We start from the raw sequence: 16,862 nt of genomic DNA on the forward strand, positions 1-16,862 counted from the left end.
CGCCCTTGCCGCATAAGGGACCATGAGGACCCGAGTTCTGGGAAGAGGCAGTGTGGAGTAGGGGAAAAGGACTCAGGCTCTGGCTTCTGCTTGGCTCTGGCACTTTCCCTTGCCAGCCAGGGGGCCCTGGGCAAGTTACCTGACCCCAGGACCTTGGTTTCCTTGTCAGCAGCATGGAGGTAAAAGTAGTGTCAGTTTCACAGGGCAACTCTTAGGATTGAATTAAAATATTTAGCCTGGTGAGCTTGTTCATAGTAAACATTCATAAAGGTCAGCTGTATTTTTATAAACATAAGCTGGGCAGTCAGATTTATCTAGGTTTCACATCTTAGCTCAGAAGACTTGAGCAAATTCCTGAATTTCTGCTTCTTTAACTGTAAAATGCTGACAGTGGCCCTTCTTTGCAGTATTTTTAAATTTTTTTTTTTTTAGTTTAAGTATAACTGATTTACAAGTTTGTATCAATTCCTGCTGTACAACAGAGTGACCCCATCATATATATATATATATATATATATATCTTTTTTCTCTCATATTATCTTCCATCATGTTCTGTCACAAGAGATTGGATATAGTTCCCTGTGCTGCACAGTAGGACCTCATTGCTGATGCATCCTAAAAGTAATAGTTTGCATCTATTAACTCCACCTTTATAGTAGTTTTAGTGATACTTGAAGGAGATAGAGAATATTTTCAAAGAGATGCTTGAGTTTCGCTTGAGCTCATATTTTGTTAAATTGAAAAGTGCCTCTCCCATAACTTGTGTTTTGATAAATTGCAAAATCCATCAGATGCTCTCCCCTCCCTCTTTTTTTTTTTTTTTTTTTTGGTCTTTTTGTCTTTTTAGAGCCATACCCACGGCATATGGAGGTTCCCAGGCTAGGGGTCCAATCCAAACTGTAGCCGCCAGCCTACGCCAAAGCCACAGCAACGCAGAATCCAAGCCGCATTTGTGACCTACACCACAGCTCATGGCAATGCTGGATCCTTGACCCACTGAGCAAGGCCAGGGATCGAACTGGTGTCCTCATGGATGTTAGTCGGGTTTGTTAACCACTGAGCCAGGACGGGAACTCCTCTCTCCCACTTATATTCTGTGTCCCTTTGCCTAGGCTTCTTCTATCGCTGTCTCCAGAACCTGCTAGATCTAGTCAACAGGTGTCGCAGTGAACACAGGAAGAAATGGCAAACTTAGTATTCCGCAGTCCTCTGCAGAGCACACACACGACAATTTGCTTTATATTTTTTGGGACGGTCATACAGGTCAGCTTACACATTGGCACCTGAAGTTACTATTTACAACACATAAGTCCACAGAGGTGGGACCATTTAATGTATTCGGATGGATGTAGGTGACAGTGGCTCTGAATTAATAAGTGCTTGAAGGTCATATTGGTCAAAGAATCCATGTTCTTGTTGAATGTTTTCCATGGGGAAGATGGGACAGAGCTTCAGCACCTAGCATAGTGCTCAGTTGACAGAAGCTCCTCTATGAAAATGTATTGACCGACGTCAAAGACCAAAGGCACTGTCCCTTGATGGATTGTGGTACCAGACTCTCCTCTCTCTGCACCTGCCCTATGGCTCCTGTGGCCTCTGCCTCTTGGCTTCCCAGGCTCCTCTTCAAAAGGAGCTTCCTGCATCTCCTTTGCAAATTTCCTCAGGACTACTTGGAGATATGCACAGGGTCTAAGGCCTGAGACCTGTGTGCCCCTGAATCCAAGAAGTGATGATTTGCCGATCATAACTGAAGACAGAGCAGGTGGTGAGCGGGTAGAGATTCAGATCTATTCAGAGATGCCCCCTTCCTTCCAGGTTGCTGTTCCCTTCCATAGTTCTAGACTCAAAGATGGTTCTTCATTTGCATTTGTCAACTCTCCTTTGTATTTGTGAGCAACCTGTGAGTGACACCCAGGTTAGCCTTTAATCAATCAGGGGTTTGTGGGGAGTGTTTGATTCCATTTTGGTGAATGCAGTCTTATTGCAGGGGCATAGCTGGAGTGCAGAGACTCAAGTGTCAGGAGACAAATCTCAGTTTGAACGCCGTCTGTCTGGATGGCTTCTCTGTGGTCCCCAAAGAAGAAGGGAAGGGAGGGCTCGAGGAGATGACCCCCTGCAGATGTGGAGGCATCTGTTGGTGCAGAGAGGGCCTCGGAGTCGGATTGGAGGGGGCCCACATCTGAGGCTCCTCTGAGTGATGGCTGGGAGCTGAAGAAGGCATTTGACTAATGACAGTGCTAAACGGAACTGCCGCTCCCTCCTTACTCCCGCTCCCCGCTCCATCTGTTTCTCAATTCCGACTTTGCCAGCAATCTATTCTTGCCTCCACTTTCCAATAAGTTCCTAAAGGCATGAGTGGTATACAAGCCTCGCTCCTGGGGGGAGCAGAGGGCGGGGGTCTGCTCAGCCTGGAGTCAGCTCACTGGAGCCGGCACCACGATTAACATGCTAGCCCTGAAATGCGAGAAGCTGGGAAAGAGTGGCTGTGGGAAAGAGAGGCTATGTTTCCGTGACTCATGGTTTCTACCAGCATCCTGTTCAAACCTGATCTGAGGGCGATTAACCCAGCAGGGATCACCTGTCTGTTTATAGCCCTTCCTCATCCCCCCACCCCTGCCCAGGACCTCGTGCGGTCAGTCCATGGATGTGGATCATCCACATCATTTTCAGTCCCACAGTCTGGGCCACCTGCCTCTGCATCCTTGCTGGGAGCACTCGATGAGGGCTGGCACAGTTCACTATAACTTTAAACGACATTTAATTGGGAGGGAAGAAGACATATCACAGTATGGATCCAAAGCTTTTGATAATGCAAGCTTCTACCCTGGAATGGCCTTATCCTCCTTCTGTTGGCTTTTTTTTTTTTTTTTTTTTTGCCAAATCCACAGCATGTGGAAGTTCCTCAACCAGGGGTTGAACCTGTGCCACAGCAGCAACCTCATCTGCTGCACTGACAACACCCTGGTCCTTTACTCATTGCACCACCAGGGAGCTCCTGTCAGCTCATTTTTTCAGTAAACATTTCTTGGGCTCTCATGATGGGTCCATGGCTGTGAGGTTACAGAGTTGAACAAGCATGAATCTTCCTTTCAAGGAAGTCTTCCTTTCAAGGGAAATCCAGATATATAACATTAAACTAATGTATTGTTGTATGCAGTATTGGCATGATACCCGATGTATCAGACAGAGAGCTTCTGATCAGAAAGGTCACTCGGGCAGCTGTGTGGATGGTAGAATGCAGGCGGACACAGCTATGGGCAGGGATGTCATTTTGGAGGCTGCTACCAAAGTTCAAGCAAAAGGTGGTGGGGCCTGAGCTTGGGAAGTGGTAGGAGGGATAGAGAGAAGGGTAAGAAAATTGAAATGAAACATGTTTAGGAGCTCGAATCAGCAGGACAGTGCATGGAGGAGAGGCAAGTGACCAAAGGCAGGGAAATGGGCGAATATGCCTCAGAGCAGGCAGAGGAGATTGGGAAGAGTGGAGGAGAGCAGAGAGCAATGGCTTCATAAAAAGCCAAGAAGGGGCTTGCTTGGCAATGTCAAGTGTTTCAAGAAGTCACTTAAGATCAGGACTGGAAAAAATTCCAATAGGTCAGAAACAAAATGTTCAGTGGTGACCTTGCTAAGTTTGGTTTTAGTGTGCAAGACAAAACTGCATGGGATAACAGTGAATTCAGGGAGTTTCCATTGTGGCTCAGCAGGTTAAGAAGGATGAAGGTTCGTAAGGTCCATAAGGATGAAGGTTCAATCCCTGGCCTCTTTCAGTGTGTTAAGGATCCTGCATTGCCACTGAGCTGTGGTGTATATTGCCTGGGGCTCCGATCTGGCATTGCTGTGGCTGTGGTGTCAGCCGGCAGCTGCAGCTTCAATTCAGTCCCTAGCCTGGGAAGCTCCATATGCCACAGGTGTGGCCCTAAAAAGAAAAAAAAAAAAGTGAATTCAGAACAGAATCATTTTCTCCTTCAGGTACCTGCAGACAGACTACCCAGCACCTAAAAGCTTTTCAAGCGTCCAAATTTATGTTTAAGGTCTGAAAAAAAAAAAAAATACTAGCTTCGAAATGCAAAAAGAAAAGTGCAAAATTAAATTAAGACGTGTAATTAAATAGCTCCAAAATGTGACATTGTTTCAACTTCATTAATTTTTAAATTTAATATTCATAAAAAGTTCATTACATTTAGAAACAATGTTTTGGGGTTTGATGTTTCTCCTTTTGCAAACAGTCTCTTCTTGTCTGCACAATGACTGCAGAGAAATCACAGCCAATTATACATTAACTGTTTCTTGCCACTCCTTCACAACAGAAGCATAATTTTTGAAATGTGTTTAACGTAAGATGTGGGTGCGTTTCTTGTACTTGCTTTCATGGGAGATGGGGCTTCCAAATGTAAGCGTTCTCAGGGCTGTCTTAAAATAGTTCTGATACAGACAACTGTTTCAAAAAGCTTGGCCAGGGAAGGAAGGAAGGAGAGGGGTGTTCATGAGATAGAGCTGGAGGGGGAAGAAGGATTTTTTTATTTTTCTGTCAGAAGGGAAAGGGGTGTGTGTATGCGGTGTGTGTGCACGCGCACGCGCGCACGTACGCATGCACTCAGAGAAAGAGCCAGTAGGGAGCAAAAGATGTGGAGGTTCTGGTAATGATTGAGGGTGGAAGGGAAGCACCAGAGTCCAGATGGCAGAACTGGACCTGAGGAGGGCAGAACTCCTCCTCTACAGAACCCCGAGGGGTGAGTGGAGCCCTTCAAGGGATCCTAGTCTTTTTTCTATAGCACGCAGAGCTACCTGAAGGGGATAGGAAAGTCTTGCGGCAACTCCACAGTCTCTTGGGCCTCTGTTTACCTGAACAGGTGGGCATTCTTGGATCCCTTTCACTAGGGATCCCTTTCTCCATAGGGGCCAGCTGGAGAAGCTAGTTTGGCCATGACACTGAGACGCACATCCCAGTACCTGGTTCTCACACCCCAAAGCTGTGGCTGGACACCCCATCTGTAGTGCATTCCCCCTTAAGAGTTCCTTTTATCTCCCTGATGTTCCTATGGTCAAAAACCTTCTGCTCAGGAGTTCCCCTTGTGCCTCAGAACCTGACAGTATCTGTGAGGATGTGGGTTTGGTCCCTGGCCGTGCTCAGTGGGTTAAGGATCTAGCCTTGCCTCAAGCTGTGGTGTAGGTCACAGATGTGGCTCAGATCCCGCATTATTGTGGCTGTGGCTCTGATTCGATTCCTAGCTGGGAAACTTCCATATGCTGCAGGTGCAGCCCTAAAAAGAAAAGAAAACATATTTTTAAAAACTGCTGCCCAGATGGCCCCAGGTTGGAGGGGCAGGTGTTCAAATGAAGCCCAAGCACCTTCCTCCAGGAAAGTAGAAATCGGCTCCAAACCCTTTATGCCTTCCCTTAGAACTGAGTGTTTAAGTCATCTCCTGTTTTTGATTATTTAAAATAGAGGCTCTTGTATTCACATAGGTACCCAAGAGTTGGCTGTGTGGAACCGCAGACCAGACTATATAATCCATCTGCTGCATTTGTTATGCAAGCAAATCATTAGTACAGGCAGCCACTGTACCACACTTTTATTTTTAAAAGGAAAAGCAACAGACATCCATTTGAGGCTTTGTGAGACAAAACCCAAGACATCTGGAAATGGCTAAGTAGGGCTATTTTTCCAGCTTTCCAAAGTGCAGAAAGCAGTGTCAGATTTCTCCTCCTGAACCATGGCTCATCTCCTAGTTTTGTATGAAGCTGGCTTTCCCTGACACCAGCATAGCTCCATGTTCCATGAAGGCACTGCTGAGTGGTTGAACAAACACTCAAATGTGCAAACATTCTGGAACAGCACGGGATGTAAGCTACCCTCTTGACATTTTCCTGGATAAAAGGTGCTTTTTTTTTTTTTCCCCCACTGTACAGCAAGGGGATCAAGTTATCCTTACAGGTATACATTACAATTACATTTTTTCCCCACCCTTTGTTCTGTTGCAGCATGAGTATCTAGACAAAGTTCTCAATGCTATTCAGCAGGATCTCCTTGTAAATCTATTCTAAGTTGTGTCTGATAAGCCCAAGCTCCCGATCCCTCCCACTCCCTCCCCCTCCCATCAGGCAGCCACAAGTCTCTTCTCCAAGTCCATGATTTTCTTTTCTGAGGAGATGTTCATTTGTACTGGATATTAGATTCCAGTTATAAGTGATATCCTATGGTATTTGTCTTTGTCTTTCTGGCTCATTTCACTCAGTATGAGATTCTCTAGTTCCATCCATGTTGCTGCAAATGGCATTATGTCATTCTTTTTTATGGCTGAGTAGCATTCCATTGTGTATATATACCACATCTTCTGAATCCAATCATCTGTCAATGGACATTTGGATTGTTTCCATGTCCTGGCTATTGTGAATAGTGCTGCAATGAACATGTGGGTGCACGTGTCTCTTTTAAGTAGAGTTTTGTCCGGATAGATGCCCAAGAGTGGGATTGCGGGGTCATATGGAAGTTCTATGTATAGATTTCTAAGGTATCTCCAAACTGTTCTCCATAGTGGCTGTACCAGTTTACATTCCCACCAACAGTGCAGGAGGGTTCCCTTTTCTCCACAGCCCCTCCAGCACTTGTTATTTGTGGACTTATTGACGATGGCCATTCTGACTGGTGTGAGGTGATATCTCATGGTAGTTTTGATTTGCATTTCTCTTGTAATCAGCGATGTTGAGCATTTTTTCATGTGTTGGTTGGCCATCTGTATATCTTCTTTGGAGAAATGTCTATTCAGGTCTTTTGCCCATTTTTCCATTGATTGATTGGCTTTTTTGCTGTTGGGTTGTATAAGCTGCTTATATATTCTAGAGATTAAGCCCTTGTCCGTTGCATCATTTGAAACTATTTTCTCCCATTCTGTAAGTTGTCTTTTTGTTTTCTTTTGGGTTTCCTTTGCTGTGCAAAAGCTTTTCAGTTTGATGAGGTCCCATGGGTTTATTTTTGCTCTAATTTCTATTGCTTTAGGAGACTGACCTGAGAAAATATTCATGATGTTGATGTCAGAGAGTGTCTTGCCTATGTTTTCTTCTAGGAGTTTGATGGTGTCCTGTCGTATATTTAAGTCTTTCAGCCATCTTGAGTTTATTTTTGTGCATGGTGTGAGGGTGTGTTCTAGTTTCATTGCTTTGCATGCAGCTGTCCAGGTTTCCCAGCAATGCTTGCTGAATAGACTTTCTTTTTCCCATTTTATGTTCTTGCCTCCCTTGTCAAAGATTAATTGACCATAGGTGTCAGGGTTTATTTCCGGATTCTCTATTCTGTTCCATTGGTCGGTCTGTCTGTTTTGATACCAGTACCACACTGTTTTGATGACTGTGGCTTTGTAGTATTTCTTGAAGTCTGGGAGAGTTATGCCTCCTGCTTGGTTTTTGTTTCTCAGGATTGCTTTGGCGATTCTGGGTCTTTTGTGGTTCCATATAAATGTTTGAATTGTTTGTTCTAGTTCTGTGAAAAATGTCATGGGTAATTCGATAGGGATTGCATTGAATCTGTAGATTGCTTTGGGTAGTATGGCCATTTTTACAATATTGATTTTTCCAATCCAGGAACATGGAATATCTTTCCATTTCTTTATATCTTCTTTGATTTCTTTGATTAAAGTTTTATAGTTCTTGGCATATATGTCCTTTACCTCTTTGGTCAGGTGTATTCCGAGGTATTTGATTTTTTGAGGTGCAATTTTAAAAGGTATCATATTTTTGTATTCCTTTTCTAATATTTCATTGCTGGTATACAGAAATGCGACTGACTTCTGAATGTTAATCTTATATCCTGCTACTTTGCTGAATTTATTAATCAGTTCAAGTAGTTTTTGGGTTGAGTCTTTCGGGTTTTCTCTGTATAGTATCATGTCATCTGCATACAGTGACAGTTTGATCTCTTCTCTTCCTATATGGATGCCTTTTATTTCTTTTGTTTGTCTGATTGCTGTGGCTAGGACTTCCAAAACTATGTTGAAGAGCAGTGGTGAGAGTGGGCATCCCTGTCTTGTTCCAGATTTGAGTGAGAAGGCTTTCAGTTTTTCCCCATTGAGTATTATATTTGCTGTGGGAAAAGGTGCTTTTTGATTTATGACTGTGGCCCCTTTGGAAGCAGGGTTTCATATGTTTATGACACTCCCTTAACGTATGGGTGTCTTTAGTACCAAAATAAGCATCCAATTACATAGCAAACTCAGTGTTTGACACTGTGGCAATGAAACAACCCTATAATTCTGCAGATATCTACTGAGTATATATTATATGCCAGGTATTGTACAAGGCAACAAGGTTACAACCAGAAACTAGACCTGACTGCAAGGAACCTGTACAATGCTCCCCACATTTTATGCCTGGCTAGAAAAGAATCACCTGTGAAGTGCATTTAAAAATACAGATGCCTGTGGAGTTCCCGCCATGGTGCAGTGGGTTAAGAATCTGACTGCAGCAGCCCTGGTTGCTGTAGAGGTGAGGATTTGGTCCCCAGTCTGGCATAGTGGGTTAAAGAATCCAAGGTTGCTGCAGCTGCAGCATAGGTTCTAGCTGCAGCTCAGATTCCGTCCTTAGTCCGGGAACTTCCATATGCCATGTGTGCAGCCATTAAAAAAAAAAAAAAAATGCAGATTCCAGGACCTCATATCCAGAGACACGGATTCACTAAGTCTAGGGTAAGGACTAGGAATCTTTTTTTTTTTTCCTTTAATTTTTGGCCACCTATGGAGTTCCTGGGCCAGGGATCAGATCCAAGCTGCAGCTATGGCAACATCTATCCTTAACCCACTGGGCTGGGCAGGGGGACTGAACCTGAATCCCAGCACTCCAGAGATGCCACTGATCCCACTGCGCCACAGCAGGAACTCTCTAGGAATCTGTATTTTTAATGAGCTTCCCAGAGTTTTCTGATGGCATCCAGGTTTGGGAACCACTGGTCTGGTGGGATAAAAAGCTTTCCTTTACAAGTAATATTTTAGTAACAAGTTGAGACTGATAAGTAAACATAATTTTTCCTATTCCTAGTTTGGTTAAAATAATTGCTTTCTATCAAGCAAACGCAATATTAGGAAGACTGAATACATTTTTTGTGAACTGCTAGAATTCACTGATATTTTGGAATCACATTTCTACACACTAGATCAAGTTTTGCCTGAGTCCTTTTCTTGAAAACGACCACCCCTCCCACCCCAGACAGCCTTTGGAGGTTTCTCGGTCCCTCCCACGAGCATCTAGTTCCCCCTGCCTCCTCCACCCCAGATATGCTGCATTTTTTGTTTCAAAAGCATGTTTATATCTCTTCAAGGAATATGTGTGGAAAACATCTATAAGACTCAAGATCTGGTTGTTTTAAATAATGTTCAGCATTTATGATGGAATGATTGTGTGTCCCAGCTCTTTGACACTATTTTTCGTTCTCACTTTCTCGCAGGACTGGGCATGGAGAATATTGGTGGAATCTTTGTGGTTCTTATTTGTGGCTTAATCGTGGCCATTTTTATGGCTATGTTGGAGTTTTTGTGGACCCTCCGGCATTCTGAAGCGACTGAGGTAAACCTTCTAAGGGGTATGACCTATAGTGATGGCAGGTAGGGCAGAGTTCACAGGCTCATGCAGGGGCAAAAGTCACTTCAGACAGAGCCTGTGAAATCAATCCCATGGGAGGGTGGGGCGCCCACAGTTCCGAGGGCAGGCGATCTGGGTTCCAGCTTCATCCCTTACTAACTCTGCAGCCACAGAAAGCACACGTTAACCTCTCTGGGCTTCAGATTCCTGTTGGAAACAGCCCAGCAAATAACTATGTGAAAAATGTTTTATGAACAACAAAGTCTTAACACGATGCTAAGATATAATAATACAAAGAAAAAGAGGTGAAAGTACCGGGTTACTAATGGACACGACAGCTTTGGTTCTTCCATCTTAAGTATGTTTTTGCCTTGCAGGTAAAGCTTAGGGATATCCCAGTTCACAAGAGCCAAAAATGACATCTTCCTCTTCAGGAATTTTGCATAAGTTTTATTCCCCACCTGTGGCCTAAAAACTGGGTTAATGTAAACTCCACAGAGATGGGAGAGTCTGAGAAGGAGGAAGATATTTTGTTTCATTCTACCTCCATTCTACCCCAGAAAAGGGGCACAGATCCTTACATGCTACTTGCATTATTTGGTTTTTAAAGCACATGGGCTGCTATCTCAATCTCCCAGCGCTGAATCATCCCCAAACCTCCCTCCCGAATCGACCCTGGAGAAACAGCTCCTAAACGTACATCACAGCACAGCACCCCTAGAAACCTATTGTGGTCCAGCCTCCATACAACACTGCCCACCATCTCTTCGTCTTTTGTGTTCAGTTTCTTCCCCATTTCCCAGTAGAACTTTTTTTTTTTTCTTTTTTTTGGTCTTTTTGTCTTTTAGGGCTGCACCCACGGCATGTGGAGGTTCCCGGGCTAGGGGTACAGTTAGAGCTGTAGCCACCGGCCTAGGCCAGAGCCACAGCAACAGAGGATCTGAGCCATATCTGCAACCTACACCACAGCTTACGGCAACACGGATCCTTAACCCACTGAGCAAGGCCAGGGACCAAACCCTCGACCTCATGGTTGCTAGTCGGGTTTGTTAATCACTGAGCCGCAATGGGAACTCCCCCAGTAGAACTTCTAAGCCATCACCCACTCCTCACACCCCTTTGCTCCTTCATGCCTAGAGGATAATTTTATCTCCCCACCTCACCAAGAAATCAGGAATGACCAGCCCCAAAGTAAAACCCCCACTTAAAAATTCACCCACTGCGGGAGCCACCCCCGGGGCTGTCACAGACATTTGGTCATCCCTCCATCCCTGCCTTGTTCCTATCTCTCCTCATCTTCTCTAGGATTGTCCTCTTTCTCCCTTTTATTTTTTTCTGCCTGTTCTTTCCCCCAAATCCAAAAATATGCTCATGCATATCCTTTTTTTTTTTTTTTTTTGTCTTTTTAGGGCCGCACCTGTGGCACATGGAGGTTCCCAGGCTAGAGGTCTAATGGGAGCTTTAGCTGCCGGCCTACACCGCAGCCACAGCAACACCAGATCCGAGTTGTGTCTGTGACCTACACCACAGCTCATGGCAACACCAGATCCTTAACCCACTGAGTGAGGCCAGGGATCAAACCCACAACCTCATGGTTCCTAGTCAGATTCGTTTCCGCTGCGCCACAAAGGGAACTCCTGTATCCTGTATTTTCAAATACTAGCCATATCACTTTTGCTTTTGCCCTCCCCACCCCTACACTGAACCCAGGTGACCTGACTGCCTCTGTCTCCAAGTCCTTACCTCCCATTCAGGGGCCTCACTCCGGGGCATCTGCTTCTCCCCAACCCTGCACTGAAAGGTCATTGCTAAGAGGTCTGACCCCTCCCAATGGATAAAACCAAAGAGAACCCTCTGGGCCTTTCTGGAGCTCAGTGTGGCCCTTGATGAAGTGGACAGTTCCTTCCAGAAGCTCTCTCCTCCCTTGCCTGCTCTAAGCTGTCTTGGTCCCCCCACCCCCAGCGTTACGAGCTTTCTCCTTTGTCTGACTCCTTAAATGGTGATGCTCTTACCACTTCCTAAGACCTCATTGAGGTGTTCCTCTCCCTGTGAAAACTTCCCCAGGTCTGCCTTCTCCCCAAGACCAGAAAGTTCCTCATTCCTCCTCCTTGCCAGCACCCCTGGAACCAGAGCACAGAGCACTTACACACTGTGTGGCAATTAGTTATTATCTCAAGGTCTAGTATGGCTACTAGACCTTGTGTTGCCTGAAAGTAAGGACTGGATCTTTTGTGTCTGTATTTCCACTGCAAAGCAGTGTTTGAGACTTAGTTGACAGTCAATAACTATATGTCTTTATATTCTTGTCCCATATAATAGATTAGGCAGGTGGTGGTGCATCTGTTGTAATTATGTTACAGAAACCCAGAGAAGTTTTGAGACTTGCCATGAGTCTCTGCTGTTTAGTAACAACCGTGGCTTTAAAATCCAGGGCTGCAGTCCTAACTCAGGACATGTTCTGTTAGGGGTTTCACCTTCTCTGTAGCTGCTTCAGGCAGAGGCTCTGTGGACATTGGGTTACTCTCCAAAGAGCTCACCCATGGTCTGGTTGCACCTTGAAAAATTCAGTGGGGAGGTCAAGCCCTCTCAACATCTATAAAGAAGAGAAAAAGCCATGTTAACTACTTGACTATCGTAGAACAACTGTTCTCTTGATAGAACGGAAGACTGGAAGAAAGAACATGAAAGAACAGAAAGCTTCCTTTCCCATCCTGGTGGGAGAAAACGTCCTTTCCAGCCCAGAGCAGAGTTAGGCAGAGCATGTATGCACTCGGCAGTAAGTAGGTTTAGGTTCAAATTCTGGGTTGGCTATTTGTTAGTCAAGTCATGTCCAACAAAGCATTTAACTTCTCTGATCCTCCATTTCCTCATCTGTGAAATGGGTATAAAGGTAGTAGTCATGATACAGGCTCATGTTTCTTCATCCACAATTCTCCAACTGGAAAAGCTCAGAAAGTTCCAAGTTGTTTGTAAGTTTGATGCTAATGCCTTTGGCAACAAACCTTGACTAGGACTTGTCTGGGGCTAATGTTTGCGGTCTTTATCTCACTTGGTATGGGAGCTTATGTAGATTTAGCTACAGAAATATTAATGTATTTGACTATAGGTTCCTCCCCAGACCCCACTGGCTATGATACATAATATATTGCATATGCATGGCATTACCTTGTCAAAATCCAAAATATTCTGAAACACAGCTGGACCCAAGAGTTTCTTATCGGGAGATGGTGGAGCTGCAGGAGTAGTGACTGTTCTTTTTGTTGTTATAAATCTTTGTTAGAATGGCCTCCTTTCCAGCCATAACCAGTTGATTAAAAGCAATGAGAGGAATTCCCATTGTGACCCAGCAGTAATGAACCACATGTAGCCATGAGGATGCAGGTTCAATCCCCGGCCTCCGCTCAGTGGGTTAAGGATCCCGCCTTGCCAGCGATCTGCGGTGTAGATCGCCAGGGGCTGGGATCTGGGGTTGCTGTGGCTAGGCCAGCAGCTACAGCTGGGTTTGGACCATGGACCCCTAGTCTGGGAACTTCCATATGCCCTGGGTGGCAGCCCTAAAAAGACTAAAAAGAAAGGAAAAGAAAAAGAAGAAATGAGATTCTTTAGCCTGAAAACAGGATGTTTTTGGAGACATGGTTGATTTTTCAAATACTTGAAAGACTGACATCCGGCAGAGGGATTATTTATTTAGTCAGCTTCAAGGTCCAAATTTAACTGGGATCAGTGGATGAAAATTTCAGGAAGAAGAATTAAGTCCGTAGACGGAAGCAGCATTTAAGGGAAATGGGCAAAAATGGTACAGGCTCTTTCCCAACATGGTGAGATCATTGTCTTTGAAGGTGTTCAAAGATGAGACGACCAGCTGGCTGGGCTGTGGAACATGATGGTGTGGCGGATGTCTGAATATTAAAAAGGAGGTGGAAGTGAGGAGAGGGGTTGCAAGGTCTTCCATTCTGTAAGACTGTGCAATTCTGAGACACTGCCCTCTAATGGCGCACCCAGTAGAGCCCGCAGGGAACCCTCGGGGGCTGTCCTGAGTGGTTGGGCTGTGACCTCCTCGTTTCCTCCAGGTGTCCGTCTGCCAGGAGATGGTGACCGAGCTGCGCAGCATCATCCTGTGTCAGGACAGTGTCCACCCGCGCCGGCGGCGCTCCGGCCTGCCTCCGCCCCGGCCCCCCATCCCGGAGGAGCGCCGGCCCCGGGGCACCGTGACGCTCAGCAACGGCAAGCTGTGCGGGGCCGGGGAGCCCGACCAGCTGGCGCAGAGACTGGCCCAAGAGGCCGCCCTGGTGGCCCGCGGCTGCACGCACATCCGCGTGTGCCCTGAGTGCCGCCGTTTCCAGGGCCTGCGGGCTCGGCCGTCGCCCGCGCGCAGCGAGGAGAGCCTGGAGTGGGAGAAGACCACCAACAGCAGCGAACCCGAGTAGCTCAGCAGGGCGAGGATGCTCCGCCTCGCGGCCCCGTACGGAGGCGGGATACGCTGGGCCGGCGCGGCTGTACGTCGGGACCCCGGACTTGTACAGCGTCCACACTTCTCTCTGGATTTTGGATCCAGTAACTTTACAAAAAGATCAAAGAGCCTGACGCCCCAGCCAGAGACAGCGCCCTCTTCCGGGGAGCTGGGGCCACCCAGAGACGTTGCGCCCGCCAGAGGGGCAAGGGCCGCTCCCTCCTGGCCACAAGTCCTGTGTCCCCCGCTGGGCCTTCCCCTCCCATCCGAAGTTCAGAGTCGTCGGGGTGGGGGTCCCTGCCCAGACGGTCCAGTGAATTGGTGACATCATCAGTGGAATTTCCCCCCAGGAAGGGGCCATTGTACCCTGGGTCTAGTTCTTACAGGAAAAAAAACAAAAATTAAACTCAACAGGGAAGTTTTTCTTTTCTGGATTTGTATATTTTTGTTAATGTTCTTTTGCCTTCCCCTTTCTCTCTTTCCCTCCTGTTCTTAGCTTTCTTGTCTTCTCAGTTCTATTTGGTTGTTTTGTTTTCTTGGAAGGGGAGGCTGGGGTAGGGAATGGAAGTCTCTATAATCCCTTTTCCTTTTCCCTAAATTCTAGGATATGGAGCGGCCAGTGCATCAGACTCCAGGTGCTGAATTCTCCTTTCTGTGCAGTGACCAGGGAGCCTGGGGCGTGTAGGAGAAGGGTCTGGGGAAGAATTAGGTGGAGAGTCTCAAAGGTCCATTAAAGAAATCTTTTAAATGCCAAAACCCAATTAACTCTTAGTTTACTGAGAGCCCTTGACATGTCTGGGTTAATATATCTTTTCTTTCTCTTTTTGACCTTCACTATTACTGGGTTTGATTTGGTCTTTGGTGAATGTGATCTCTGAAGGAGAGAAACAGGGAAGGAGGGCAGAATGCACAAAGTAGCCCAGGGCCTTGAGTAAGGAACAGGGAGGGCAGATGCAAATTTCCCAGATCTTGGCCTTGGCTTCAGAGGAAACGTACTATTCACAGGGGAGGAAGGATGGGGCCACGCTGTTGGTCTGGTGCATACTTCGTCAGCTGCACCTCTTTTTAACCAAACTCAGTAGCTGCCTATGAAACCAAACTCCCAAGATATCATGGATGGGGTGATGCTTGTTACTAGATGTGAAACCTGAGTGCAAGAGTGTGTGTGGGTGTACATGTGCGTGCGCGAGCACGTGCAAGCGCGCACACACACATGGTGTGTATTATATGGAAAGATTTTAAGTAATCAAGAACTGGCCAGGAGAGAGGCAGAGTCTCTAGCCATTGCACAGGCCTGGGAGCTAGGAAATCTTGACACCTCAAAGAAGCATGGGCAGCAGCGCCCCCTTGTATGACTTTACATGAAGCATCTCACTTCTTTTCCGTCTACACAGAGTTACTGATGCTTTCCAGGCTGTCAGATGACTGCTAAGTGCTTCTCTACTTGGGAGATGTGTGTGGGGTCTGGAGCACTCACCAGATGGGAGGGCTGAGGCGTCCCAGCAGATGCTTGACCTTTGCGCAGCTTCGCCAATTGGGAGATTCCCACAGAGTTTTCATTTTCTGATGGAAAACAAATTCTATGCAATTTCTGATTGTCACCTGGGAAAAGTCAGAGGGAGAGAGGACTAAACAGCCACTACCACCACCTGCCCGCATCCCCGTCACCACCTTGAACCAAATGGCCCTCACATGGTTTCTGTTTTGAATGTACTAAAATAAAGACACCTTTGGAAGATGATGAGCTTACTTCCATGTCTTGCCATCCACCTTTGGTCGACATCTTCTAGTTAGTTAGAGCTGCCATCCCTGGGGGTACCCTGATGATGCCTATAAAGGACGCCCATTCTGTCCTAGGCTGACTTCTTCTCTCTCCTGAATTTGAATCCTTTTACTTTTTCCTGTTAAACCACCAAATGTCGGCAAGCTGTGCGGGACATGAGTCTTTGTTTAAACCTTGCTTAGCGCCTCCTGGAGAAACGTGGATTTGGTGGGAAGGGCACAGGAAGGCCGACGGACCGCAGACCACAATGGTGCCACGCTGCTCCAACCCACAGCTCCATCCCTTGCTTCTGACAATGTGGTCCCTACTGTCAGATGGCGTGTGGGGCGGGAAGGGTTGTTTTTTTAAAAACTCGTTTTTATGAGCAGGATATCTTGATCAATAGCAAACTTTTTTTAATGGATTAGTGAAATAAATGTCCCCATGAATCATTTATAAAGTCCGTTTCTTTCACTGTGTGGAATTAAGATAAGACTGACAGCGCTGGCAGTTTCTCTTAGCTGCTGAGCCCATCGCTGCACCTTGCTCAAGCTGCTGAGTGAATTTGCAACCAGCTAGTTTCTCTTCCTTGGTTTGTCTCCACTTTTTATCTGTTGGTTATTGGCTTTCTTTTCCATTCTGTATTTTCTATCTGACTCTGTGTACTGTATAAAGCTGTTTTTTTCCTTGTCTGTTTATCTTTCTTTGACTGGAATATTTACAATAAAATAGAAACAAACCCTGAAATGTTGGTGATGGATGAAAGCTGTTTGGGTGTGGAGAGAAGGGCTCGGTGTGTCTAAGATCCAGGTACTCGAAAAGCAAATAAAATATCCACCCACATTGTTTCTTCGCAGACACCTGCCCTTCTCGCTCCCTCCCTCTCCCTTTCCCCCACCCCTTTAGCTCCTGTTCCGACCCCAGAAAAATCTAGGTGGCTTCTTTCAATTTGCGGTCCTGGGAGTCCTAGCCAATCCCCCACCCCTACTCCAAGCGGATACACATGTTAATGAAGTTCAGGACTCATAGGGTTTTGTCTTCCTAAATGCGCTTTCACAGAATAGTCATCTATTGATACCCAGGGTA

The 16,862-nt window shown here is 46.1% G+C and overlaps 1 protein-coding gene across 8 annotated transcripts in view; it reads left to right on the forward strand.

Moving 5' to 3' along the window:
• Nucleotides 1–16,523, forward strand: part of GRIK4 (glutamate ionotropic receptor kainate type subunit 4) — a 459,028-nt gene extending 442,505 nt beyond the window's left edge. For all 8 annotated transcript variants that reach the window (XM_084976373.1, XM_021062991.2, XM_021062992.2 and 5 more), the window contains 2 exons: nucleotides 9,431–9,549; nucleotides 13,635–16,523. In XM_084976373.1, coding sequence (XP_084832499.1) covers nucleotides 9,431–9,549; nucleotides 13,635–13,991 — 476 coding nt within the window. In that variant the 3' untranslated portion in view covers nucleotides 13,992–16,523. The remainder of the gene's footprint in view (nucleotides 1–9,430; nucleotides 9,550–13,634) is intronic.
• The last annotated feature ends 339 nt before the right edge of the window (nucleotides 16,524–16,862 follow it).

Source organism: Sus scrofa, chromosome 9, assembly GCF_054392235.1.
Source record: "Sus scrofa isolate SSC_HxYL_T2T_F1_AM1 chromosome 9, Sscrofa_HxYL_maternal_Yorkshire_Landrace_v2.0, whole genome shotgun sequence".
In the NCBI taxonomy this organism is placed as follows: domain Eukaryota; kingdom Metazoa; phylum Chordata; class Mammalia; order Artiodactyla; family Suidae; genus Sus; species Sus scrofa.